Source organism: Mesoplodon bidens (assembly GCF_964165515.1).
Source record: "Mesoplodon bidens genome assembly, chromosome: 3".
NCBI lineage: Eukaryota > Metazoa > Chordata > Mammalia > Artiodactyla > Ziphiidae > Mesoplodon > Mesoplodon bidens.
The window spans coordinates 64515826-64541890 of record NC_138178.1 but is presented as its reverse complement, the minus strand read 5'-3'; the positions used below and the strand labels follow the sequence as shown (position 1 = coordinate 64541890).

At 55.0% G+C, this 26065-nt stretch overlaps 1 protein-coding gene across 2 annotated transcripts in view; it reads right to left on the bottom strand.

Moving 5' to 3' along the window:
- LINGO1 (leucine rich repeat and Ig domain containing 1) overlaps positions 1 to 26065 on the bottom strand; it is an 82896-nt gene that overhangs the window by 15610 nt on the left and 41221 nt on the right. The window contains exon 1 of one of the 2 annotated variants that reach the window (XM_081230150.1): positions 2001 to 2360. The exons of the other annotated variant lie outside the window; for it this stretch is intronic. Within the exon in view, the coding sequence (XP_081086276.1) occupies positions 2001 to 2006 (6 nt within the window). The 5' untranslated portion in view covers positions 2007 to 2360. Of the gene's footprint in view, positions 1 to 2000; positions 2361 to 26065 lie in introns of those variants that run through there. 2 annotated transcript variants of the gene reach the window in all.

The following is a 26065-nucleotide window of genomic DNA, read 5'->3' as shown; positions in this document are numbered from 1 at the left end:
CCCACTTCCTCAACCCTCCACCTGACACACTGCCTCATGCCTCCATGGGACGCTGTGCAAACCACTGCACTGCTTCATCTCTCAGCAGGCATGCATTTCTCCCACCCTCCGTACCCAATCATGATCCTCTCATCATTTGCTTTGGTGGCACGTGGAGAGCAGTACCAGATGAGCCATCTCTGGTACCAGGGATCCTGTCTGGCTTTATGCTGACCAACCCTCACAAGACTTTTTTTTCTTTTCTTTTTGATATCCCCCTGGAATTCTGGGTTTTAGAAAATAATATCTAGTATAGGAAAAATGGGTGCTCCAGGGCAGGGGATAGGGGAACTGATCCCTAGGAAGAAGACTACTGCAAGGGGTAAAGTGGTCTCTACAATGCCCTCAGCCCACAAGCCATGATACCTTAGTCTTGAGCATCCACCCATCCCCCCAAACCTGGCCCCTTGGATTCAGGACCCACTCTAACTCCAGGCACTGGGGAGCACTGCAGCCTTGACCAAGCCCTACCCAAGGCCCGTCTCACACATAAACTGGCAGGGAGTGGGAGAAGGGGCAGAGACAAGGAGAATACCACAGGCGGCCCGCCCTCGCCTTTGCTAAGCCTCCCTCCAGGAGGGGCAGCTGGGTGCTGCCAGGAGCCCCTATCTGGGTTCCAAGGAGTTCTTGGCCTCTCCCTTCTGCCACCTAATCCCCTGTCTCCTGCCTCAGGCCATGGGGAGAAAGCAAGAAGGGCAGGCAAGCTGGCCCAGCAGACCAGGTGCTGGCATCTTCCCAGAGGTGTGACGACTCTGAGCCCCCCCTGGCCCACACAAGGACAAAGGGTCTGGGAGCAGCCGACCCTCCCTTCCCTCACAGCACTCCTTGCTGGATGTGCGGAAGCCCCAGGCTCTCTGCCGCCTCAATGCCCCGGCTCATTGCTCCCTGGGCATGGGAGGCACCGGTGCTGAAGCCATTGGCATAACGAGCAGCAGGGCTGAGCCAGAGCCAGAGCTGGAGCCCGAGCCGTGGGCCAGGTTGGGCTGCGCACCCTCCAGCTGCCCAAGCCGAGCAGAGGAGGACGGAGGAGGGCTGGGCTGGCAGGAAAGGGGCTTGCCCAGATGGTGCTGCCCCCACCTCAGGGCTTCCTGCACTCCCACGCCACCAGGGCAGAGCTGTTGCCATCCTCCCAGGTGCCCCAACTCCCCCAGCCTGACCCCAGGACCTCTGAGAACAAAGAGGAGCTGGATGGAGCTGGGCTGGGACCCAGGGCAAGAGACAGGAGGGGACTGCCCACTGGGCCTGGCCCCACCCCTCCTCAAAGTGGGATCCACCTGGAGGTGCCTGGGGGAGCAGGAAGCCCACAGCCCACCTTGCAGAGGTGGGGGGTCGAGAAGGAGACCCCTTCTTCTCAGCCGGTTCCTACCTCCCACCAGCTCTGCTTCAGAATGAAAAGTGGGGCAGGGGGAAGTGAGAAGCCAGGGTTGAAGACAAAGGGGAGGCCCCCCAATGGTTCCTGGGTCCTCCTCCACCCCAATTCCCTCTCCTCCACTCTCCTAGCCCCTATTTCCCCTTTCCTCCCCCTCACTGGGCAGGAGCTGGAAAGGGGCCGCCCCTTGTTAAGGGAGTCAGGTGGCGCCCAGCCCCGTGCCTGTGGAGAAACCTGGTCCCTGACCTGCATCCACCGGCTTGGGGGTGTCTGGGGTCTATGGAGAGAGGTGACCAATGCTCAGAATGGGAGGTGGGACAGAGGACGAGCAGGACTGTGACCCCTCCCCAGCTCCGGGGGTCCCAGCTAGACAACCTGGAATTTGTTGGGTGGGAGGGACGGGAAAGAAGAAATCTTCATTTCTGAGGCTTGGGGTGGGGGGCGATCAGATCTGTGACACCCAAAGCGGGTCTGGGTGACGCTGGGGTGCCCCATAGCCCCAAGGTGGGCACAGCCCGGGCCGACGGCGGCCCCCAGGGGCGCTCGCCGTGGGGCTGCCCACTCGGGGCTGGGCCGCGGCCGCCGGGCTCACCTGCATTTCGGGCGCGCTGTCCGTCCGCTCCGCTCGGTCACCAATCGCATGTCTCCCCCGCCAGGGCCCCAGCCCCTGCCCAGCCCCTGCCCAGCCCCCTCCTTCGTCTCCTCCTCCTTGTCCGACACCTCCGCCCGGCAGTCCGCGCGCCCTCGCGGGGCTAGCCGTCCGCCTGTCTGCCCCACGCGGGCAGGAGCCAAGCCGGAGCCAAGCCGGAGCCGGGGCCGGGGCAAGGGCCGGGGAGTGGGGAGGCGGGAGGCCGGGGCCCCGGCGGGCGGAGGGGCGGGTGCGCTCAGGACTAGCGACGCGGGCTCTACGAGCCTCGTTCTGCGCCCCGGGCCAGCCTGGAGCCGCCGCCGCCGCCGCCTCTGCCACTGGGGCCGGGGTCGAGGCCGGGCGCGCTCCGCAGCGGGGCCGGGGCCAGGGCTGAGGCCGGCGGGCAGCGGCCGCGCATGCTGCTCGGAGCCCCGCGTCGGGAGAGGAGCCGGAGCGGCGCGGGTGGGGACTCCGCGCGCTCCGGGGCCGGGGCCGGAACCGGGACCCGCCGCCGCCGCCTGTGCTGTCGCCGGCCGGCCGCCCGCTCCGGCTCCCGCGCCGGCTCCCGCCCGGGCTCCGCGCTCTGCCGCGGCGCGGGGAGGGAGCGCGAGGAGGGAGCCAGGGAGGGAGGAGGGAGGGAGCGAGAGAGCGAGCGAGCTAGCGGCGGGAGCCGGGCGGGGGAGGAGAAGGCGCGGCCGCAAAACCGAGGTGGTGGTGGGAGGGAAGTAAGGTGGAGGACTCGGCTCCTTTCAGCGAAGGGGGCGGAGAGGGAGGAACGCCCCAACCACCGCCCTGCAGGGATGGGGCAGCGAAACTGACAAAGGGGCGCGGGCTAGGGGCGTGCCAGCCTTGCTCCGGGGCCGGCGCCTCCGAGCTCCAGCCCCGCACACGACCTCGCTCCTCCGAGTCCCAGGCCAGCGCGGCCTAGGGGAGTCCGGTCCGCGGTCCTCCCTGGGGCTGTGTGCCCACCCTCGCGTGTGGCCACTTGCGTGTACATGTGAGCGCGTGTGTTCACACGTGTTAACTGGGGTCATTGCACACTGCCATGTGGACCGACACACGCACGTGAACCGGCAAGGCTCCCCACCGACCAGGGTTGTTTGGAGGACGGCGTGGGAAGGGTGAGGCCTGGAGCCGCGGTCAAGCGCCTTGTCCCCTCTTCTCGGAATTGTCTGCGAATCCCTGGAGGGCCCACATCCTGGCGGCCTTGGAGCGAGGCAGGTAGAGAGGGAAGCTCCGGGGGACGCCGAAGAAGGTGCGCCAGCCCCGCGGCTCTACCCCAAGCGTGGTCTTGCGCCCTCTTTTGCAGCTTGGGTCCCCGCCCAGCCTGGCTTCCTGTCCAACAGAGGGCAGCAGGCCGCTCTGGCCAGCTCTGGCCAGCTCTGGCCGCGGGCACTGCACCCAGAGACCAGCAGAGGGCAACGCAGAGCCTCCGTACTCGGCTCCCCAAGGGTCCAGGGGATCCTGAGTTGAGGCACATACTCAGATAGGCCCAGGGAATGGGACCTGTCCTCAGATCCACATCCCCCTTGACCTGCAGATACAGAGATTCGGCTGGTGGAGGTGTCTTGGCAAAGCCTGCAGAGTGGGCTACGACCCTTGGGACCTCACCTCCTTCCACTGTACACCCCCTTCCATCTCCTTGAAGCCAGATGCCCTTAAACACTAAGCTAGTTTGATTAGAATAACCATCAACGCTGACACCACCCCACATGCTCGCCCCTTCTCCACTGTTGGGAGTGCATCACATGAGCACATTAGGGGTAGGGGTCCCGGCAGGCAGAAAAGGAAGCTGAGGCTGGGGGGCACAGACGTGGGGGAGGAGACTGGCCCAAAGCCTTTCAGTCTCTGGGGCAGAAATGGGGAATCCTGCTCCCAGTGCCCTGACCCCCATGGAGCCTGTCTGACATTCACTGCAGTTACCTGGCTAGCATGGTGGGGCCGCCAGTCCCCCCCCATCCCCCACCCCAGCACCATCTTACTTCTCCACTGTTCAGCCACACACACAGCCCAAAGAGTTGCACAGACCTTCTGTTCTAGCTCGACAGAGTTTGGGTACTTCTCAGTCTCACAGCCACACCACAGCTCTGAACAGTCATGCCTGGAGAACCATCTCCTGTCTCCTATGTCCATCCTCATCCTAGGCCTAGCTGGAGCCCCCTCCTAGTAAGTGAGGATGCTGTGCTGTGCACTCTACATTCATCCTCCAGCGACCCTGGGAGAAGGCACTGTTGCTCCCCCTGTGACAGAGAGAAGGAACCCCAGGCTCAGAGAGGTTCTGTGATTTCCCTGTGGTCAAACAGCTAGTAAAGCCTGGAAAGGGAATTTGAATCGCCTTCCAGGGCCAATTCCAGCAGGGGGCAGGCTTGGTAGAGGGACTTATAAAAGCTGGGAGGGGAAGAGAGAAGGCGACACAGGAGTCCCCTTCGCTTCAATAGCCCAGCGCAGGCGGTTCCCCGGCCCCTCAACCCTGTGCCGCCTGGACCCCCATCCCAGGCTCCCCAGCTCCCCCACCCCGGCTGTTTGTGAGTTACCCGTGAGCTCCCGCCCTCCCGCGCCGCCTCCTCCCACCAGCCAGACAGGAATAGACGCTCTCTCGCTCCTGCGTAAAGGCTCCGCCAGGCACCCGGCGGGCGAGCAGACCCGCTGCGGGGCGGCGGCGGGGGCGGGGGCTATTCCTGGTGCGGCGGCTGACGCAGACACTGCACGGCCACGGCGTATCTCCGCCCCCGACTCACCTGCTCCCTGCCTCAGTGATCTCGACGGAGAAATGGGGGAGAGCCCACTGCTCCCACCCCCAACTCCCAGATGCTGGCTGAGGAAGTTGGCGTCCTGGGGTGAGGTCTTCTGGGGCCCACAATTGTCCCTCTGCACCTTGGAGGCAGCAGGGATGACCAAAGAGCTGTGTGTCTGGGAGGAATTGCCCCAGAGTCTTAGTTCTCCATGTGAACAGTATCCAAGCCATTTCCCCTTCCGTTTCTCTAAAAGAAATGACCCCTCCCAGCATCCCCTGTCTTATTTCACCAATGGAAACAATGGGGAAGGGAAGGCTTCGGGGAGGGAAGAATTTGGAGAAAAGGCCTTTTTGAGGGTCCAGCCTGGGCCTGGTGAGAGTGCAGGTCCCTGGCCTTGTCACCAGGGACCCCATGAAAGGGGAAGGGTGTCACTGGGGACAGGTATCTTTCCACTCCTGTCTGGTGGGGCGGTCCCCAACACAGCCCTCTCAGGGATCCCAGGGCCATGAAGAATGTGGAACATCAGAATGGCCCAGTCCAAGATTTCACTGGCACAACCTGGAAATCATAACCCTGGAGCTTCAGCTGAAGAATGTTCACCCACACCTCCAGGCCTTTATCCTTACTGGTCCACCTGCTCGGCCTTTCCTCTCCCTGGTTCCCACCTGTGCTTCAAGACCAAACTAAGACCATTTGCATCTATTCCTGTCTCTCCTCCTCAGGCTGAAATGCCCTTAGAGGCAAGGGCCCAGTCTCCTCCCTCTCTGTCCTCAGACTAGGAGCTCCCAAGAGCAGGCCTGAGACAGCATGTTCCCGGCTTCAGGGTGAAAACTCAGCAAGTCCCAGTAAAGCAGGAATTGGTGGCTGCAAGGAGTCAGTCTGCTACAGCCTGAATGCTCACAGCAAAGCAGAGAAGCTGGGAATGGGTTTGTCAGGGGACTGTGGAGGAGGGGCAGGACCCTCCAACATTTATTTGGCTCCTACTGTAAGCCAGGGTCTAAGCTATACTTTACATACTTCATCCCACTTCAAGATTGAGATTGCTATCCCCATTGTACAGATGAAAAAACTGAGGCTCTGGGAGGGCTGGTGACTTGCCCAAGTTTACTCTGTGAAAGAGGTAGACCTGGGCTTTGAAGCTCTGTGTGTGTCTGATATCAGAGCACAAGCCCTGCTCTCCCCCACTGTGGGAGACTGAGGAGGCAGGGCCTAGTCCCCTGTGGCACAGGAAGGAATGGGTGGCACACACAGGCCTGCATGCATGCCTGCTTTGTGCTGGTCCTGCCTGCTTGCATCCCAGCAGCTCTCAGGGTTTTACAGTGATGATTATTTCTGAAAGCACTTGAAATTAATGACAGCTCTAAAATGGCTGGGACAGTGGAGTCATTGCTGAGACCTCTAATTAGCAAGAAAAACGGAGACCAGGAGCCAGGGAGGCAGGTGGGGGCTGGGCAAGTGGCACTGGGCATGGAGCAGGGTTGGGGAAGTGGGTTGGAGCTGGCATCCAGCTGGAGGTCTCTGTGGGGCAGGTGGAACCTATGTCCCACTTTATGCCACACATTTGATTCTGAGCACTCATTAATTTGCTGTGTCATGTTGGGGGGAGTCACTGCCCCGCCTTGGGTGAAAGTTTCCTCAGTTACACAATAAGGGGTTGGCCTGGGGTTCTCTAAGTTCAGGGTTCTATGGGGAGAATAGGATGAAGCCGCAAGAGGGGGCTCCTTGAAAGACCCTGAGTCCCTAGAAGGCTGAAGCCCAGAAGCTGGGGGTCCTATAGCCTCTGGGAGCCACTGAAGAAGCCCTGCATAGCTCTCACAGCCCTCCATGTTGGGGTTGCTGAGGCTGCCGGTATAATGAAGTCCTAAAGACTCAGGCTGGAGTGAAGTGGATCAGGAAGTGGCAGAAAATCCATAGGTCAGAGCCCCGTGCTGGTGCAGCTATGGAGGGGGCAAGGGATGGGGGGACACCTGAGGGGGCTGGCAGGAAAGTCCCCTCTAGGAGGTAGGCCTGGAGCTGTGAACAGGCTTAAGGCCTTCCTGCTCCCTCTAAAGTCCTTCCCTAAGAGCCACAAGGGACTCAGGGACTTCAGGGTCCCACCTAGGCATGTTACAGAGGGTCTGGCTGAGGTACCTAAAAGGGAAAGGACTTACTCAAGGTCATTTGTCCAGGTGCACCCTAGCTCTTGGTCTGCCACATCCTGCATGGGGCAGCTGGCACAGGGTGGGGGCACTGGGGGTCAGCTGAAGGGGACCTATCTGCACAGTGGCTGGCCCAGCTGGACGTGGAGATGTGCTGGTTGACATGGAGGGACACCCACCGTGGGTACAGGCTGAGGCCAAGACTCTAAGGGCAGGGGTGTGAAGAGCCCACCCTCACTTCCTTGGGGCATCCTCTTCCCTGGCAGCCCCCACTGCAGCCATGTCTTATTTATCATTAACAGCTTTAAGACCCTAGACCCACTTCCTTGAATCCTTTCACCCACTCCCCTTCCAATGCAGGGCACTATGTGGCCCCCTCCCTCCAGAAGCCTGCTCGAAGCAGCTCAGTCTCCTGCTCTTGAGCTGGCCTTTGCATCCTTGGGCACCTCTCTAAGCCTCAGTTTCCTCCTCTGTAAGATGGGAATATCAGTAGAACGCATTTCATGGGGCTGGTGTGAGGATCTCATGACAATGTACAGTCATCCCTCCAGGACCCCCCACAGATACCAAAATGCACAGATGCTCAAGTCCCTTAAAGTCGGCCCTCTGAATCTGTGGATGTGGAAACTGTGGATACGAAGGACCAAAATGTATATCTAGTACTTGATGCTGGGCCTGGCACCCAGTAGGTGCTTGACAAATGTAGGTATTTTTATGGTTATTATACTTACTGTTATGGTTGCTCTCTGCCCTCTGACCCTGCAGCCCCTCCTCCGTAAAGACAGGGGTCTACCCTAAGCTCCCTTTCAGCATTCCCATCAGGAGAAGCCTGGACCAAGTTCTTCATTCTCTAAGCATCAGGAACACCCTGAAGGCAGGGATTGTTCTTGTGTCTCCTCCAGTTTCCTCAGAGAGCCCGAAGTCCAGATTCCAGAGAGTCTGATGTGTGCAAATTAAACTCAACTGAAATCCATTCATCAAGAAGGACCAATGGGCTCCTCTGGAGAAGGGAACCAGGGCATGGAGGTGAGGGGCAGGGATACTCTTGAATCCCCAGTTCTCACCTCCCCTCATCTTGGGGGCCTCGATCACCCACGCCTCCACTGGAAATGTTCCAGCATCAGTGATGTTCACTTATCTAGAAACAATGTAGGTAGCAGCCTCCACTACTTGGAATTGCACTGAGAATTGGGGGAGGCCAAAAGGCTCCTGGAGGACCCAAGGCAGAAGCCTGCAGAGAGATGAGGTCCTGGGGCTGGGCCCTACTCAGTGTGCTGAGCTTGGTGCCTGGTTGCTGCATCCATAATGGCTGAGAAGCAGGAAATTTGTCTGGGGCCAGTCAGTGAAGGGGCTCGTCTGCCCTGCCCACCCTGAAGTCCCTCCAGGGGAATAACTGATGTTCCTGACCTTGAAGTTAGCTCTCCTTAAGAACACAGGGAAGCATGCACTCCATTAAACACGCACACACGTGCACACACACACACAATATCCAAATGATTAAATTGAGAGCAAAAACAAAAAAGCAAATGTAAAAAGTAGTTTGTATAAAGGGATACTCCCTGGCTCCTTGGGAATCTAGACTCCAGGCTTGGCAGAGCGACTTCTCCCAAGAGTCTGGGCTCGGCTGTCCCCACGGATCATGTCAGGGGGAATTTGAGCTAATGTGTGTAAACAGACAGCACTATTAACAAATCCATTTATTAAGCACTTGTCTTGAGTTCTGCTGTGCAGGAGACTTGTTTATCAAGTCAGAACCTGTTATTAACTTGAGCCAAAGGCAGCAAGGCAGCTTGGAAGATGTCTAGCCCTAGAGCCAAGCAATCTTGAGTTCCAGTCCTGGCTTTGTCTCTAACCACTGCATGACACTGGGCAAGCCACTTCGCCTCTCTGAGCCTCAGCTGCCTATGATAGGCAGCCCCTAAGATGGCCACAAATGATCCCTGCCTTCTGGTATTTACCCCCCTTGTGTAATCTCCTCCCCTTGATTGTGGTCTGGACTAATTGACCCAATTCTAGTGAACAGAATATGGCAGAAGTGATGGGATATCACTCATGAGATTAGGTTACAAAAAAAGACTGTGGCTTCCATCTTGGGCACCCTCTCTCCATCACTTGCTTATTCACTATGACAGAGGCCAGCTGCCATGTTATTAGCTGTCCTGTTGAGAAGCCTGAATGGAAAGGAACTGATGTCTCTAACCAACACTCCACAGGGGCCTGAGACCTGCCAATAGCCACGCAAGCAAGCATGAAAGTAGAGCCTCCCCAAGTCCAGCTGTGAGATGACTGATGCTCTGGTGGACGTCTTGATTGTATCCTTGTGAGACACCCTGAGCCAGAGGCACCCAACTAAGGCTCACCCAGATTCCTGACCTACAGAAACTGTGAGATAATAAATATTTGTTGTTTTAAGCCACTATGTTTTGGGATGATTTGTTATGCAGCAATAGATAACTAATACATGCTTCATCTGTAAAATGGGCATAAAAATTCCTTCCTCCCAGTATGGCTGGGGGCATTGAGATAATGCAGGAAAAGTGCCTGTTGCCTGTCAGGGTGAGGAATGACACAGCAACTAGGTGGTTATCTGGTAAAGTTGAGGAGATGCACACTCTATGACCCAACAATACCCTCCTGGGTATACACCCTGGAGAAACACGTCCACAGAAGACAAGCACAGGAATGTTCCCAGGGGTAGTGTTTGTATTCGTGAAAAACTAGAAATGCCCTAAATGTCCATCATGGGGAGAAGGCATGAACAGAATGTGGTATAACCATGCAGTGGAATACTACGCAGCAATGAAAATGGACAAGCTGGAGCCACACATGTCAGTGTGGGTTCTCTCACAAACACAAAGTTGAGGAAAAAAACCAAAGATGGTACCATTTATATAAGGTTTAAAAATAAGCCCCAAATCCTATAAATTATGTATGGACATCTACATATATAAGAAAAGCATACAAACATGCATGAGAATGATCAACTCCGATTCCAGGGGAGTGTCACCTCTGGGGACAGAGGGAGGGAAGGTGGTAGAGTTGGACTTATCCTGAACCCCATACTCCAGAGTGTTTACCATGAGCATGCACAGTGGTTTTAAGTCACTCATTTAATACTTTCAACAACCCCATGGGGTCCATTCTATTATTCTCTCTTCTTACAGAGGGGGAAACTGAGGCACAGGATCTCCAGGGAGATTTTCCTGGAGTGCAGTGGGAGGCCAGGGCTTGGTTTCTCACTTTATTGCTAACTTGGGGGAGGCCACATTACACCCTGGTCTCGGTCTATTCTTCTGTAGCATGGGAGAGACTTGTTGCCCTCCCCCCTTTCCCCTTCCCCCTTCCTAGGTGTGGACTGAGATGCTGGGAAAGTCTTCATTAATCAATCTGGAATATTTGCAGAGGCCCCCCATAAGCCAAGCCTGGGGCCAGCTACATAGTAGGGGAGACTAAAATCAAGGAGGTGTGGACAAGAGAAGGTGTGAATAAGATGGTTAAATTCAACACAATGCAGTTCAGTTCAATTTTTTTTTTTTTTTTTTGCGGTATGCAGGCCTCTCACTGTTGTGGCCTCTCCCGTTGCGGAGCACAGGCTCCAGACACGCAGGCTCAGAGGCCATGGCTCACGGGTCTAGCCGCTCTGCGGCATGTGGGATCTTCTCGGACCAGGGCACGAACCCGTGTCCCCTGCATCGGCAGGCGGACTCTCAACCACTGTGCCACCAGGGAAGCCCTCAGTTCAATTTTGCATTGACTCAGTTCACAGACAATAGTTGAGGTGAAGGAATATTGCTTGAGCACCTACAACATGCTGGGCCTGTATTAGGTGCTTTTTCTAAATTATCTCATGTAAGCCTCAACCACAACCCAGTAAGTAGGAACTGTTATTATCCCCACATAACCAATGAGGAAACAAAACCAGGGAGGGTGAGCAACTTCCCCAGGTGGCACAGCAGAGCTGAGATTGTCAGGATTTGTCCTCCCTCCACCCTGACCTGCCCTCTGTTTGCTGCTAGGGGCAGAGATGGAGGATCCAGGCCTTGTTGCCCTCTGGGGATCCCAGCCCAGACCAGGAAGGTCTGGAGGAGTTGGGAGGAGAGAAAGATGTGTGTGGCTGGAGCAATCAGGTCAGGTTTCCTGGAGGAGGGGGAGGGGGAGGTGCTTCAGTGAGCTTATTAATGGTGAAGCAGGTGGAGGCATTCATCCATCCCTTCTCCCATTCATACCCTCAACAAACATTCACTACAGCTTTCTCTGTGCCCCAAAGAGCCCATGGTCTCATGCACAAGACTCAGCGCATCGTGATCTAGGTTGAGGCAAGGGAAACATGGGGGCTCGTGCACACACAGAGCAGGCACTGGGCAGGCAGGATAGACAACCAGGAGCTGGTGATGGCTGAGCTGAAATCCAAAGGGTGAGTAGGAGTCAACCAGAAGACGGAAGGTGGGGGATGGTACTCCAAGCAAAGAGAACAGCAAGTGCAAAGGCCCTGGGACGGTGGGGAGAGACAGCAGACCCCAGGGAAGGCCAGCAATGACCAAGATGGTTCCAACTCAGCTGAGAAGCGGGTGTGGGGCTGAGGCCGCCACCGTCTCTCTCCCAAGTAGGGAGAGTGTCTGCCTGCTGGGTTCTCTAACCAGCTGGGTTCCCACGCCAGCTCAGCCCTGTTGGGCAGGCAGGGCCCCTCTCCAGAAGGCTTAAGAGCAGGGGAGTTCGAACCATAATGGCATGTGTAATTATGTGCAAAAATGAAGGAACGCTCCGTACTAACTGATGGTGGGAAAGAGTAAATATTGGCCGAGGCACCCGGCTACATCTCCCCGTCCAGTCTGGCTGGGACCCAGGGCAGCCGCCTGGCCACTAATATACCCATAAATTATTGAAGTTATAAAGAAGAAAGCAGATGTCACGTGGCACCCATAAACAGCTTGTTAGCTAAGACTAACGAAGGGGCAGCCTGCTGCTTGGCCTTGCGTGGGGTCCCCCCACACCCTCCCTGATTGCAGAGGGAGATGCATGAGGGTGGGTGTGGAGAGAGGCTGAGAGACTGGCTGCCCCCCTCCCTGCCCCCCTCCAACATCCTGACCCACTATGGAGTCCGGTGGTGCTGGGAGAGAGAGGAGGTCCACAGACATAGAGCCCAAAATGGGCCATGAGGTCCCCGTCACTGCAGCGTGCAAGCAGGGGCTGGACAAACCTGTCACAGAGGACAGAGGAGCCGGGAAAACTCTGAGGCCTGCCCAGTCTGATGTGCTTAGGCCAACTGGGTGCTGGGAAAAACTGGATGCTGAGGCTAGACACACAGGGTGCACATCACAGGAAAGCCACCTGCCAGCTGTGTGACCTTGGGTAAGTCACCCACCCTCTGAGCCACTTTCCATTCATGTTACCTGGGTATAGCCATGCCTATCATGGAGGATTGTGGAGGGGGTCCTAGGAGCATATGTATGTGATACTCTGAGTGCACATAAGCCCTTGTGCATAGGACACTCCTCTACCTCCCACATCCACCCCCAATCTCACAGGGGGCTTCTAATTAGATCAGGCCTAATGAGGCTTCCCTCTGCCAGGCTCTGTTTACGCTTCATTTAAGCCTGAGTCTGGGACATTAGGAGGAGGGGGAGGCAGCCGAGGCGGGGGAAGGTGTCCAGCTGCCAGGTCTTGGCCCACCCCAGTCTCCACCTCACACAGGGCACCCTCACCCCAGGGGAACAGGGGAAGAAGATGGAGGGGGTGCTCTAGAGCTAGAGCTGCCAACAGAGAGAGGTCTCGGGGAGTGGGGAGGTGTAGAAGTGATGGTTGGGAATGCTAGCATTTTGGCTCCTTGATGAAGAGCTTGAACTTCGCTGTCTCTCAGGCTGGGGGTCTGTAGTCTCTAAGATGCTTTCTCTCAGGAGGTGCAGCCAGGCAGCCTGATTGGGGCACTTGGGTGCCCATGGTGTGCTCAGCTGCCAAGGGCCACACAAGACAAGAGGAGGGGACTAGGGAAGGTGCCCTGGAGAGGCAGCCAGATCGCCCTCCATAACCTGCCTGAGGCCACACAGGGAGCAGAAGGGGGCGACATCTGGGCTTGGCTTCGGGCAACAGATGGGTTCCTCTCCCCAATCCTGAAATACCCGCAGGAGAGCGTTCGTCTGTCAGTGGTTTCCTTCTTCGAGGAAAGAAGGGAATCCTGAGAGTTTTTATCAGCTATGCTTCGGGCTGGGCCTCTCCTCCAGGGGTCCTCTCTGCACCCCTTATCTTATCTTGTACAGGCTTGGTCTGTCCCACTGCAGCCCGTTCTGCAGATGCGCAGAGAGGCATCATCGCTGCCCCAGGTCACACAGCAAGTCAGTGCCGACGCCTGAAGCTGGGGCCTCCTGCCTCTCCCCACACCTGTTGGACTCAGCCCTGGGAGGAAGTGGGAGACTCACACTGTCACGCTGGGCGCTGGGCACTGTGCTGTGACTGTTGGGATGAGCGCACTCTGACAGCCACTGTGGTGTGGCATTCCCAGGAGCGTCCTTCCTGCCTAAGGACTCCCAGCCCTCAGCACCTGCCTATCTATCACCTGCCCGGCGGGGTGGGGGCAGCTGGGGTAGGTGCCTGCAGTGACAGCCAGGTGGCCTGGTCAGAGAGGGATGGAGGCATTTTGGAGGGACGGCTCTTGGGGCTGGGTGCTCACCTGAGACCTAAGGACATCTCCCCCCACCTCCAACCTGAGAGGGGACATCTTTTGCCCAAGATCATAAGTCAGATGTGGGAGGAGCTGGAACATATCTGTCTGGTTGCAAAGTCTGCACCAAACTAAACTGGGGGAGCATGTAGACAGTGCAGCGATGTGGTCACTGGCTGGTGTGTACTGTGGGCTGCTCAGGTCAGCCCACAGACCCTCATGGCCCCGAGATCAGCATCAGCCCCTCCTTGACCCCTTGAGGGTCTGTCCCTCCCTCCATCTCTCTGGCTTACCCTCCTTCTCTCAAAGTGTCAGGGGAAAGAAAGGCAGGCCAGACCCCGGGGCCAGTGACAAGTGGATCTGACCAGGCCCCCTGGATGGTGCTGGGAGCTGAGGAGTGGAGAGCAGGAAGGCTGCCTGGGCTGGACCAGGTGGGAAAGCAGGGCTGTCCAGGGGGTCAGGGGAAACACAGGGCCCTGGTAGGACTGGGGGCTGAGGCAACCCTCAAAGGTGAGAAGGACCTTCTCTCCTCCCTTAGCTAGGTCAGACCTTGATAAGGACTGTTGACCATCAGCAATAGTCAGGCTACACAGAGGGAAAGAGAGGCTCATGGGGGAATGTGGAGGGTGGGCACACAGGGAGGAAAGCCCAGGAGCCTCAGGTCTGTGGCGCTTCCTCAAGCCTCTTCTGGCTACGTGGGCCTGCACCTCCTTTCCTGCCATTCTTGGGTGTGCCGTCCCACCAGGCGTAGCCCCGGTGTCAGGGAGGGCCCATCCCAGGAGGGCCCACCCCAAGCTCAATGGTTTAGGGCTTCTACCTTGAGAGGAGCCACAGCTCTGGCCCAGAGGCAGCAAGCCAGAGGAAAATCTCAGGTAGGGATGTAGGAAACCAGGGCATCCATCCTGAGAGTCTGGTGCCACCCCCAGGCAGGACGCCTGGGATTTTTGCCCTCTTATCCTTTCTCCCTCTAGTATGGGACTGGGCAGGGGGATGATATATCTGCAAACAGGGAAATGGGTGAGTGTAATGAGTGAGAGAACGTTCTGGAACATGGAACCCTCTGGGCAGAGCACTTAGGCAAGTCCCTTAACCTGTTCCAAAGAGTCGTGAGGATTAAATGACATAATCTATTCAGGTCCCCGGGAACAGGACCCAGCACATGGTCAGCCCTCAAGAGGGTGCACTGTTGTGATCATGAGTCTAGTTGGTGCAGGGATGTCTGCTTTGTGTGTGTATCCAGTTTTTTGTGTTATGGTTTTTTATGATAATGGTGTTGTATTGCATATCTGTTCTGTGTGTATCACTGTTAAACGTGATGTGTCATTGCTGTTGTGTGTGTCAGGGTTAGGTGTCCTGAGCAGGACTTTTCTGCATCTCCCCCATTCTCTTAGCTCCATCAGTCCACAGACAGAAAACCCAAGCCCTCATTCAGGGCTTCCAGCTGTGTGGAGAGGAGCAGCAACTATGGTCTCTACCTGGACCATGCCTGCCCTCTCTATCCCTTCTCTGCCCATGTTGTCCTAGAAGCCCACCTCCCGCAACTGGCTGACCAGAGCCTGGAGGGCAGGTGGGTGAGGGAGGTACCTTGGTTCCAGGAGTCCCAAGGGCAGACCTGAATATCTACCTGCTCCTTCTGGGCCTACCACCTACTTGTGGCATTTCTATAACCTGGGGAATGAGGTTGGCACTGATAGAAGTATGAGTGATACCAGGAGGGCAAGGAAGAACCTAGCACATGTGCCCCTGAGATGACAGGAAATGGGTCCCAAAGCAGGGCTGAGCCAGGGGCAGGCTGAGCCCTGGCTGACTTCTCACTGGTCACCCCTGAAGCTGATGGACACAGCGTTGGGCTGGTTCCCTCACTCCCTTCAAGCAACATGTGCAGAGGGCGTTGCTGTGCCCATTTCACAGATGAGAAAACTGAGGCTCAGAAAAGTGAGGTGACTTGTCCTAGTCAGTGGAGCCAGGACTAACAGCCAGGTCTGGCCCTGGTGATAGTCACAGAGGTTTGGGGGTGGAAGGAGGAACCCCAAATGGAAACTTCTCTGTGGGGCAAATGATGTGGCTCAGGCTGGCAGCCTGAGGTGGAAGGATCTGGAAGGCCCCAAATAATGGGGGCCCCCCACCCTGAATCAAAACATGGGCTCATACACTCAGATGCAGTGTGCTCACACCACCTGCTGGGGTGCGAAAACCAGCCATAAATACCTGCATTGTCGTGGTGGCTCATCAGGCGAGTGGGAAGAGAGGTCTGGTGTGCCCTCAGGAAATTTCAGTGACTCACAGACTTGTGGACCCCCGCCTCTGCACACCCAGACACTCCTCCCATATGCACACCCCCGCAACTGGCTTGTCTGGGAGCCTCCTTCCTCCCCCAAAGAGAGCCGGGTAGAGAAGACCACCCATCCACTCCCTGACTCAGGGGGCTGAGGGGTCTGGGAGGGGGGAGCCCTGGCCAGCCAGCTTGCAAAGACTCCATACATCCCAGCCTAGGAAGCAGGGCAGGGAGGGTCCCAGGGCACACAGTGGGGTGGGGAGAATGGGGTGGAGCGGGGGGCTGAGCCCGAGGCCCACTCCTTCTCACTGTCTCTCTCCCCAGAGGCAGCCCAAGCAGAAGTGGAGAGGTGGAACTCATCACCATTCATTCCACCAGTGCCCAGCTCTCTCTCCACTCTTGAACTTGGCAGGGACAGCTTCACATTTAGTTAACACGCAGGAGGTGTGTGTTGGGGTGGAGGGGGTACCTGCACATCTCATGGCTAAAGATAAATTACAGCTAATGTCTGAAGTGTAGGAAGAGTCATGAACAAACTCAGGCCCACAGTGTGTGCCCTCCCATCCCCAGGCAGGTTGGCCCCTAATGCAGGCAGGGCGGCTGCCTCAGACCCTCGCTCACTTTGTTACACACCTGCACTCACCACACAGCTTACTGGTCCCCCTAGAGAGTGGGCTCCAGACCCCCATTAGAAAGGCTAGCAGGCTTTCCTTAAGCCGTTAGTTAGCTCTGGGAACTGAAGAATAAAGAGAAGCAAAGTTAAACATCTTGCTGATAATTCTCCCCTTGTGGTGGACATTAGTCTGCCTTCCCAGTGGACGAGGAAACAACCCAGGGTCATAGGATGCCCCAGAAGAGCCTCAGATTGGCTGGTAGTCCAGGGTGAGTCCAGGGAATGAGCGAGTGCATGACGAGACCTCAGTTTCCCCATCTACAAATTGGGACTGCACTGTCTATCCTGCCTGCCTCATGAAGGGGCCAGAGACATGAGAAGGGCCCTCTGCACGAGCCTGGTTGGGGTCTGATGGGGGCAGACACCCAGCCACTGAGGGGAAAGACACATCTATGGCCCCCATAGTCAGTAAAGGCATGGATTGTTCCTGCCTGTGCTTTAGCTACATGTCAGGGAAGTGTGTGTGTGAATCAGGCCTGCAGCCCTGAAGGGACCCCACCCAAACACATGGCCCCCACCGCCACCCCACCACACCCCAGGGTGCGGGAGGACCTGGGCATGTACACGAAGCTCCCCGCTCCGGGCACACGTGCTGGCAAACTCTGGTTCTGTCCCCATACGGAGTCCCGCTTCCCAGAGCCCTGCTGTCATGGCAACCAAGAGAGCTGAGTCAGGGCAGGGATGGGGAAAGAGGAGTGGGCTGAGGGGACTGGGCTGTGGCTCACAACCCACTTGAGAGGGCCAAGTGCTCCTTCCCTCCTCTTTGTGTCCCCTATATAGGTCACAAATCTCTGAGCACGTAGAGCCCAGGCAGGAACCTGGAGCTTCCCCCACCCCCAAGTAGACCAGAGCAGAGGCCAGCCAGCCCTCTCTCCTGGGAACAGATGCAAGGGAGTAAAAACCCACATTCAGGGCAAGGTTTGAGGGCCAACCCCTGGCCCAGACAGCTCCCCCTGCTGAGTCTGCTGTGATTCTTCTCCCATCTCCATCCCCACTGCCTGAGGTTCAAGCATAAGCGATGTCCTCCTTGGAGCCTCTGAGGTGTCTCTGTCCTCAGGAGTACCCCAGGGAGGGCGGGGACTTCAACAGTCACAGATGACTGGGCTGGGATTAGCTGACAGCCAGGTAGGGTGTGCTCCTCTAAACTAGGCCCAGAAGAGAGGCAGGCCCCACCACAGATGGTAGGAAAAAATAGAAATGCCTGAGACTTCCGGAGCATTTACTCTGTGCCAGGTACCAGGGCCCTCCTGTAATCTAGGCATTAACTTATTTCATATTCTCAACAACTCTAGAGGAAGGTGCTATGAGCATCCCCATCTTACAGGTGAGGAAACGCAGGCACAGAGAAGCACAGTAACTTACCCAAGGTCATAGAGAAGTAAGTGGCCCCCTGGGTACATTCCAGCTGAAGAGTGTGGAGGTCGGGGAAGGCTCTAAGCTGGTTGACTGTGTGGTAGGGGACCTAGAATTCATTTGTCTAATTGCCTATTTTATAGGTGCTAATGCTGAAGCTGGGAGGACAGTTTCTCTTGAAGCTTCCCTGGTGGGAGTCTAGGGACGGGCCAGTGCCCTGCTGAGAATCAAGGTCCCTGGAGGCTCCCAGACCAGGCCCTGCTATGGCTCCCATGCTGTCCTGCCCCTGACAGAAGGCACTAGGAGCCAGAGGTGAAAGGGTCCCAGTCCGTTTGCCAGAGCACAAGCCAGGGGATAGGTAGGCCCAGCTCACAGGAGGGTCTGACACAAGATGAGTAGTGATCAGAGCTGGAAAGGAGGAAAGATGAACCCCAGGGAAGGGAGGAAATCCCAGTGGCTTCCCTGGAGGAGGCAGTCTTTCAGGATTGGTAGCCTCCTGACCTTCAGAGAGGGGCACAGACATTCTAGGAGGAAGGAACAGTAGGTATAAAGGTATGAAGGCTGGACAGAGTGGGGTCTGTACAAGGCCCATGGAGTGGCCACAACTGCCCAGCATGGGGTCAGAGTCAGAATACAGTCAGAGGCTGAGTGGAAGCCTGGGAATTCCTCTCCAAGGTCTCCCTCCCCAGCACTGAGGGCAGTGTTTTAACTCATTGCTGAGATGCAACCTTTTCTAAAAAGCCAAGGGATCCGAGCAGCTCCCTGAAATTGAGCAGGAAGACTCAGAAAAACAATTCCAGTGTTAAAGATCACAGATGGCTTCTTTCACTAGAGCACATGCTGGGTCAATGGCAGCCTTGCTGAATGCTGTTCCAGGCAGCCTGAGAAAGGCCCTGGCAAAACCTTCCTCCCCTCTCTGCTGCTGTGCCCCATGCCCTCTCTTCCCTGTCTGCTTTGCCCACCCCTCCCTTTCCTCCCTCCCTACCCTCCCTCCCTTCTTTCCTTGTGTCTTTCTATCATTGTTCCTTATTTTATTTTCAGCCCTCAGCACTTTTCCTGAAAGAGAACAGCTGGGCTGCTGGAGTCAAAGAGAAAAAAATTTTTTTGACTACTTTGCAGATTCCCCTTCTCATGAAAACTGACGCCACCATTGCTAACTGATAGATGGACAGTAAGATATCTATTTCCTTGTCTCCTTCTTTCCTCCCCCTCTCTGGGCTCTGTTCTGTGGGAACCTAGGAAAGACTGGGCAGTCATACAGCAGCTGGGGGAGAAGGGTAATAAATGGGGATGACTTTGGCATCAGGTGGGCAGCTGGGGCCCACAGTAGCATCATTAAGCCCATTTTACAGATGAGGAGACTGAGCCCCAAGATCACCCAGATTCAACAATAATTACAATACTAACACTAACCATAGAGCCAGCACTTAAGGAGCACTTGCTGCATGCCAGGCACTGTGCTAGACATTTCCCATGCAATGAACCTATGAGGCAGATACATTACCGACCCTGTTTTTACAGAGGGGGAAACTGAGGTTCAAAGAAGGGAAGTCACTAGCCCAAGGCCACACAGCTGGGCCCGTAGAGCTGGAATGTCCCCCCATACAACCATGCCCATTTTCACTCTGCGAGTTGCAACCTTCCCCTACCCTCCAGCTGGCTGCTAATGGGAGAATCAAGATTTGAACCCACACTGGTCTACATTCTCATTCCAAAGCTGGACTCTACTGCATGTTGATTGCTGTTGCCAAGAGGACATTAAACAGCAATTCTAACCACAGGACGACCTGGCCTGACCCTGACCCCCACCTGATTCCTCAGGCCGAGGGGTACAGAGCATCCGGCTAAGCCTGGCTCATCCTCATGACCTGCCCTGTCTGGGCCTCAGAGACCCTGCTAAGGACGGGGGACACTGGACAGGCTGGGCCCTGGATAGCAACACATGAACTGGGGCCAAGGTCCCCCAGGACCATGCTGAGCAACCCATGCCTCCTTCCCAAGGGTTACCTTTTGCTCACTCTGTTCTCCAGGGCTGGAGACCACAGGCAGGGCCCTGCTCCTCTGGGATCCCAGTCTGCTTCCTGTGGCCAGAAGACACAAGGAGGGGACAACAGGAACCCTGGCCTGGGCCTCAAACCTGCTGTTACACAGCCCAGTGGCTCCCAGGAATCTTGCACACACACCCTGGAGCACCCCTGTAAGGCCAGGAGGCCCTCAGCTATGCATGTGTTATTGTGGGTCTAGATCTGTGTACCCTCAAGTCCAAACTTAGGGAAAGTGCTTTTAAGACACAGCCAAGGAATGACTATCAATCCTGCAAGCTAAGAAAGGTTGTTTGGATCAGACCTGGGAGTAATATAGGATAGCAGTCTGTGTTATCTGCAAACCCAGAGCCCTGCTTGGCTGTCCAACGTAAATGTGTTTAAATAGCAACACACATGTTCATGTCAATGGGAATGTTCTAGGCTAATTGTGGCTGGTGTAAATGTTCATGAATTCAAAGTGAACATGATAGGTGGTGATGCTGTGTTCAATGTAAATGTCCAGTCTTTGGTAAGACAGAGGACTTCATGAAAAATACATTTGCTCGATAGAAATGCACATGTGGGGTCAATGGTAACGCATGTGTTCACTACAGATGCAAGCTTGAGGCAAATACCCATGTGAATCTGCAATATGGGGCTGACTATCAGAGATGGAAATCACGGTGAGAAAGGGTGGCACAGGGAGAGCAAAGACCCAGGGGCACGATATGGAAAGGAGAGGAGGATTCTGAGTGGGGAAGAGGGTGCAGAAAGAAGCTGGGGGTAGTGGACTCTGGCTCCTGGGTCAAGGTGGAGAACCTGCTCAGCTGGGGTCCAGACGTGGCTGGGGAAGGTCTCTAGCTGGAAAACAGAAGCCAAGGGAACACAAAGTGCAATTAGGGGACCTTGGAATCCCGTGTGCCCAGCTGGACACAGGCTGGGCTCCACTGCTCATGACTGGGCAAGTGAGGCCCTACCAAGGGGAGAGTGGGGAGGATGAAAGGGTGGGGATCCTTCCACCTCCCCCCCAACTCTATCATCCCAGGGGGTCAATGACAGAAAAATAAAACAAGAGTGTCAAGAAGCCTTAGTTCCAGCCCTAGTCAGCCACCAGATAATACTGGTCAATGCACCTAAGATCCCAAGCCTCAATCTTCTCCCATGAAAAATGGAGGGTGTGTTAATACCTCCTGTGCGGTTCCTACATGAGATAGGATGTGAAAGGGCTTTGAAAGCTGTAAAGTGATGTACAATGTGAGGTGGAGGAGTCCTGGTCCCTGGGGTTTTGTTGCTAATTGATAAGCACCAGGGAGGCCAATTTGATGTCTACGTGGTGTGTAAGCATGTGCACAGCATGTACACACATGTGTGTATATGGTTTTTTTAAACATCTTTATTGGAGTATAATTGCTTTACAATGGTGTGTTAGTTTCTGCTTTATAACAAAGTGAATCAGTTATACATATGCTTATGTTCCCATATCTCTTCCCTCTTGTGCCTCCCTCCCACCCTCCCTATCCCACCCCTCTAGGTGGCCACAAAGCACCAAGCTGATCTCCCTGTGCTACACGGCTGCTTCCCACTAGCTATCCACTTTACGCTTGGTAGTGTATATATGTCCATGCCACTCTCTCACTTTGTCACAGCTTACCCTTCCCCCTCCCCATATCCTCAAGTCCATGCTCTAGTAGGTCTGTGTCTTTATTCCTGTCTTACCCCTAGGTTTTTCATGACCTTTTTTTTTTTTTTTCTAAGACCTGAGACTCTCAGAGACTCCGCCACAGAGGTTTGAAGTGAGGGGGAAGAGAAGGAAGTGAGATTTCAGGATAAGCTTAAAAGCAAAAAAAAAAAAAAAAAAATTATTACGTGTCAAAAGGAGTGGGGAGGCTTAAATGGCTCCCAGGTGGGACACAGAATAAAACAGTCTTTGCTGTTATTTTTCGATTGTCTCCACGCAGGGAAGACAAGCAGAGGGTCGCCATAGCAACTCTGGGCATCCGGCAGGGGGCAGCCCGGACTCTGCAGGTTTCTCTGGGCTGAACAGGGTGAGTCAGCCCAGCAGATGCTAGAAGGTGGGGCTGGGTCCAGTACTGTACCCTTGTCCTGGAGGTCACCAGTTCCTTCCCTTCTGGAGGCCACCACGATGGACAAACAGGAGTTGCCTAGTGGTGGGGCCAGGCCAGGTTGAGACTGGGAGCTGAGTCTGAAGGTAGAGAAGTGTCAGGATGGGGAGGGGATGAGATGGGGGCGCTGAAAGGTTGCCAGAGGCAGCAAGGGAGTCCCACAAGGTGGTCACAGAGCAGAGAGGCCATGCATGGCTAATACAGATGATGGAATAAGGATTGGGAGATGGAGTAAGTGTTGGAGGGTCCAGGTGCTGGAGTGGACAGGGCATGGTGTGGAAGCTAGTGGCTCTCCCAAGCCACCCCTGAGCCTATGTTAATGGAGGGCAAGCAGTCATTTTAGAGGCTGGGTCTAGAGTGAATTTGGCCTCAGGGCTGTGCTTCAAAGGCAGGGGTCAGGCAGGAGAGAAATGTGGATAAGAAAAATCCTGATTGGAAAAAAGTAGCTATGGCAGATTCATGCATCTGGGTACGCACAGAGGCCACTTTTAATGGAAAACTGAACTGGGGGGAAGAGAGAGTCCTACATTTGTGGAAAGTGGCTGGGAGTTCACTACCTCTTTTATTGTGTATCCTTAGTGTCTGACTTCAAGAAATACTTTTTTGAACAAATGAATGAACGACAAAGGACTGAATGTATGGTGTTCACAAAGCTACATGGAAGCTCTAAGGAGGCAGTTGACACCTTGTCTCTGATCATTTGCAGGCTGGTATTGAAAGCTAAGCAGCAAAAGAAGCCAAGCCAACCTAAAAATACAAAAGAGGAGGTTGCTGGCCCAGGAGATCAAAGGACTCTGAACATCACGTGGCCCAGGGCACACCCAGAGCGTCTGGCAACACAAATTTGGAAAAAGTGGTCACAGTTCCTTCTTAAGGTCAAATGATAAAAGCCCAAATTTGTATCAAGTAGTGACTGATAACAGTCCATTTCTACCAAGAAAGTACCACATTGTACCCACGTGTTTAGATTTCTTTAGGTCATGCTCTAACTTAATAAGCCATGATTCTGAAGCTCGTGCTCACCTCACAGCTTGAAGTCCTGGAAGTCACGCTTTCCAAACAGCTTCAGATGAAGAACAAACACATACAAACTCAAAAGTTCTTGATGGGTAAGTAACTCCGGCTAGTGGAAATATAGATTCTGGGGCAGGGTCGTGGCTGACCCCTTCACCCAAGGAACTGGCTACTTTTGCCACAGTCTTGCTTCAAGGGAAAGAGGCTTTGAAGTAATTTCGGGCCTGGGGTCTTTGGATCTCTAGGTTTGGTCAAGCCCTCGGGGACTCTCAGCTGAAGGCTGAGCAAGGGTAGCCTTGGGAGACCTCTCAAACTCGAGAAGTCAAGGAAAGCCACAGAGCAGTGAATCTAGAATCCATTTCCCACTCATGCTAGAACCCTGCTCCCTCTCCTCACCAAGGAGCTGAGGAGCTTCCCCCTCATGAGGGCCCACGTGGCTTCTGAAAAGCAGGCAGAATACACCACGGAGTCAAAGGGCGTGAGCACACCTCCTGGACCCACCAGCTTTGGGCAAAACTTTTGCCTTCTCTGTGAATCAGGGAATCAATGGGACAGAGCAGCCCTCAAAGAGCCACTGTGAGGATTGAATAAGACGATGAATACTCGAGTACTTCATTAACGGTAAAGTGCCCAAAAGAATTACTACTATTCTTGTTGTTGTTATTGATTCACTGAGTAGAAGGGGGTCCCTTCCTACAGTACCCGGGGATTCAGAAGCCTGTCTGGGCCTTCCAGCAGCATCTCTGCTCTGCACTATGAAATCTTGGCTGACAGCTCTTCTGTCTTCCTGGACAGTCCCAACATCCCTTGCCTCTGGCTGCAGCTGGGGAAAGTGTGTGTGTGTATGTGTGTGTGTGTGTTGCTAGAACATGGAAATCACCTTTCTCCATGTAAATATATCCTCCAGGTGACATCTGTCACTCACACCCAGTCCAGATGCACCCCACCTCCAAGCTATTGCTCCTGCTGTTCTCCACCTAGAACCTGCTCCCCCTCCTTGTCCAGCTAAGTGGTTCAGGGTCCAGATCCAATTCCTCCTTCACCAGGGAGTCCTCCTGGATTTCTCCAGCCTAGTAGTTGTCAATGGCAGGACCAGGGAAGAGAAGGCAGGAAATTGGGCTCAACCTATAGCCTGTCTGGTTTGTGCCATGGCTGGTAAGGAGTGAGCCTCCCTGGAGGGAGTGTGTCTCTGTCACACCATCTGGTCTTTGCCTGGTTACCTGCCTATCTCTTCCTCTGACTATGAGCTACTGCAGGGGAGGGCAGGGTCTGACTGGCCCAGTGAATATAGGGTGAGGGGTAGGGTAAGGGAAAGCCACCTCACTTTGGGGAGGGGGAAATGCTGGTTGGTAAAGAAGTTCTCAGAACCCTGATGTCAGAGGTGGCGGGGGGCGGGGAACCTAGGTCAATCCCTTCACTGGAGGAGACTGAGGGCCAAAATGAGAAAGGGACATGACCAAGGTCACACAGCCTTATGTGGCTGTGGACTCAAGCCCAAGTCCTAAGTCACTGTCCCTGCCCCCTCTCCCCTCCCTGCCCCAGCTCTTGGTTACTCATCTTGGACTCTAAGGCAGATGTGTGGCCTCCAGCCAGGGGGGATGGCACCTTCCTGAGTGATGAGGGAAGGTGCTGAGTGAGAGGAGGGGTCCTCAGCCTGGTGGGTCTCACAGACCACCCCAGGCCTTCTCCATGTCAAATGCAACATTTGTTGAACAGAATTGAATTTACTGTTCAATTGCAGGAGGTGCAATTTGATCTGGGTCTTATGAAACCCTTAATAAAGTCAAGGTATTACTGGTATCTCCTGCTTTTTTTCATTTGTTAAAAGAGGCACTGCCGGGGGGGCAGGGGTGCTCAGCTGGGAGTGAGGACATCTGTCTGCTCTCTGCTTGTCCTGGCTCTGCTGCCACCATGCCATGTGCCCCAGAGGAAGACACTGCTCTGCTCTGTCCCAGAAGCAAAAGTCTTCATCCTCAAGGTGGGGACTGTTGGTCAGCCCTGATGACATCAGGGGAGACAGCCAGGAAAGGAAAGGCGGTTGGATTCCCTACAAGTTGGAAGTGCAGGGGAAAAGAGCTAACATTTATTAGGCACATTCTGTGTGCCAGGGTCTCCATTGTATTAGCACGTTGAATGCTGATGGCATCCCTGTGGGGCGGTGCCGGTGGTCATCAGTAAGCAATGTTTGCTAAGATCTCAGTTTTCTTCTTTCAGGCATGTGGTAAGGAAATGTACTTCCCTATTGCCTTTGAAGCTGGGCATGGCCATGTGACTTGCTTTGGCCAATGAACTGTTAGTGGCAATTACCTGTGTCACTTACAACAGCGAGCTTTAGAGCCACCGCCAGCTTGGTCAGGCCTCTTCCTGTTGCTGTGGTATCATGGACGCACATGTTGAAATGGGGGCAGCTCCTTCAGCCTAAGGTCCTGAGTGACAATTAAGAACAGACCCTCCCTCCCCCTGTTGCAGTCATGCAAGAAATGCACCTAAGCTGTTTTAAGTCTCTGAGGTTTTTAAGGTTGTTTGTTATCGCAGCAAAACCTATCTAGTCTGACTGATACAGTGCTGCTCTGTTCCCGTTTTCTAGATGAGAAAACCGAGACATAGAGAGGTTCAGTACCTTGTTGGGGAACCAGAGTGAGTAAGTAGCAAATTTCGGTCAGTCTCAATATACCTGATGCCAAGACCATGCTCTTCCTAAGCTGGGGTCCTGTGTGCCCCAGGCTGGCTGGGTGTAGTCAGACTCCAGCCACTGGGGATCGGGGACTGCTGCTCAGCATCCATTTCTCCTCATTTTCCACTCTGCTGAGCATAGTGTCCCTGTAACCCCTCCCAGTGGCCCATTGGAGAGGCCGGACTGGGGCCTTTCAGTCTGTGAGGGCTGGTGGAGGTCAGAGGAGAGAGGCTTGGAGAGGTCATGGATAGGGTTACGAGTTAGGCAGACCTGGGTTCTAGTCCTAGCTCTGCTACCCTAGCTGGGTGACCTTGGGCAAGTTACTGTCCTTCTCTGAGCCTCAGTCTTCTCAGGTGTCAAATGGG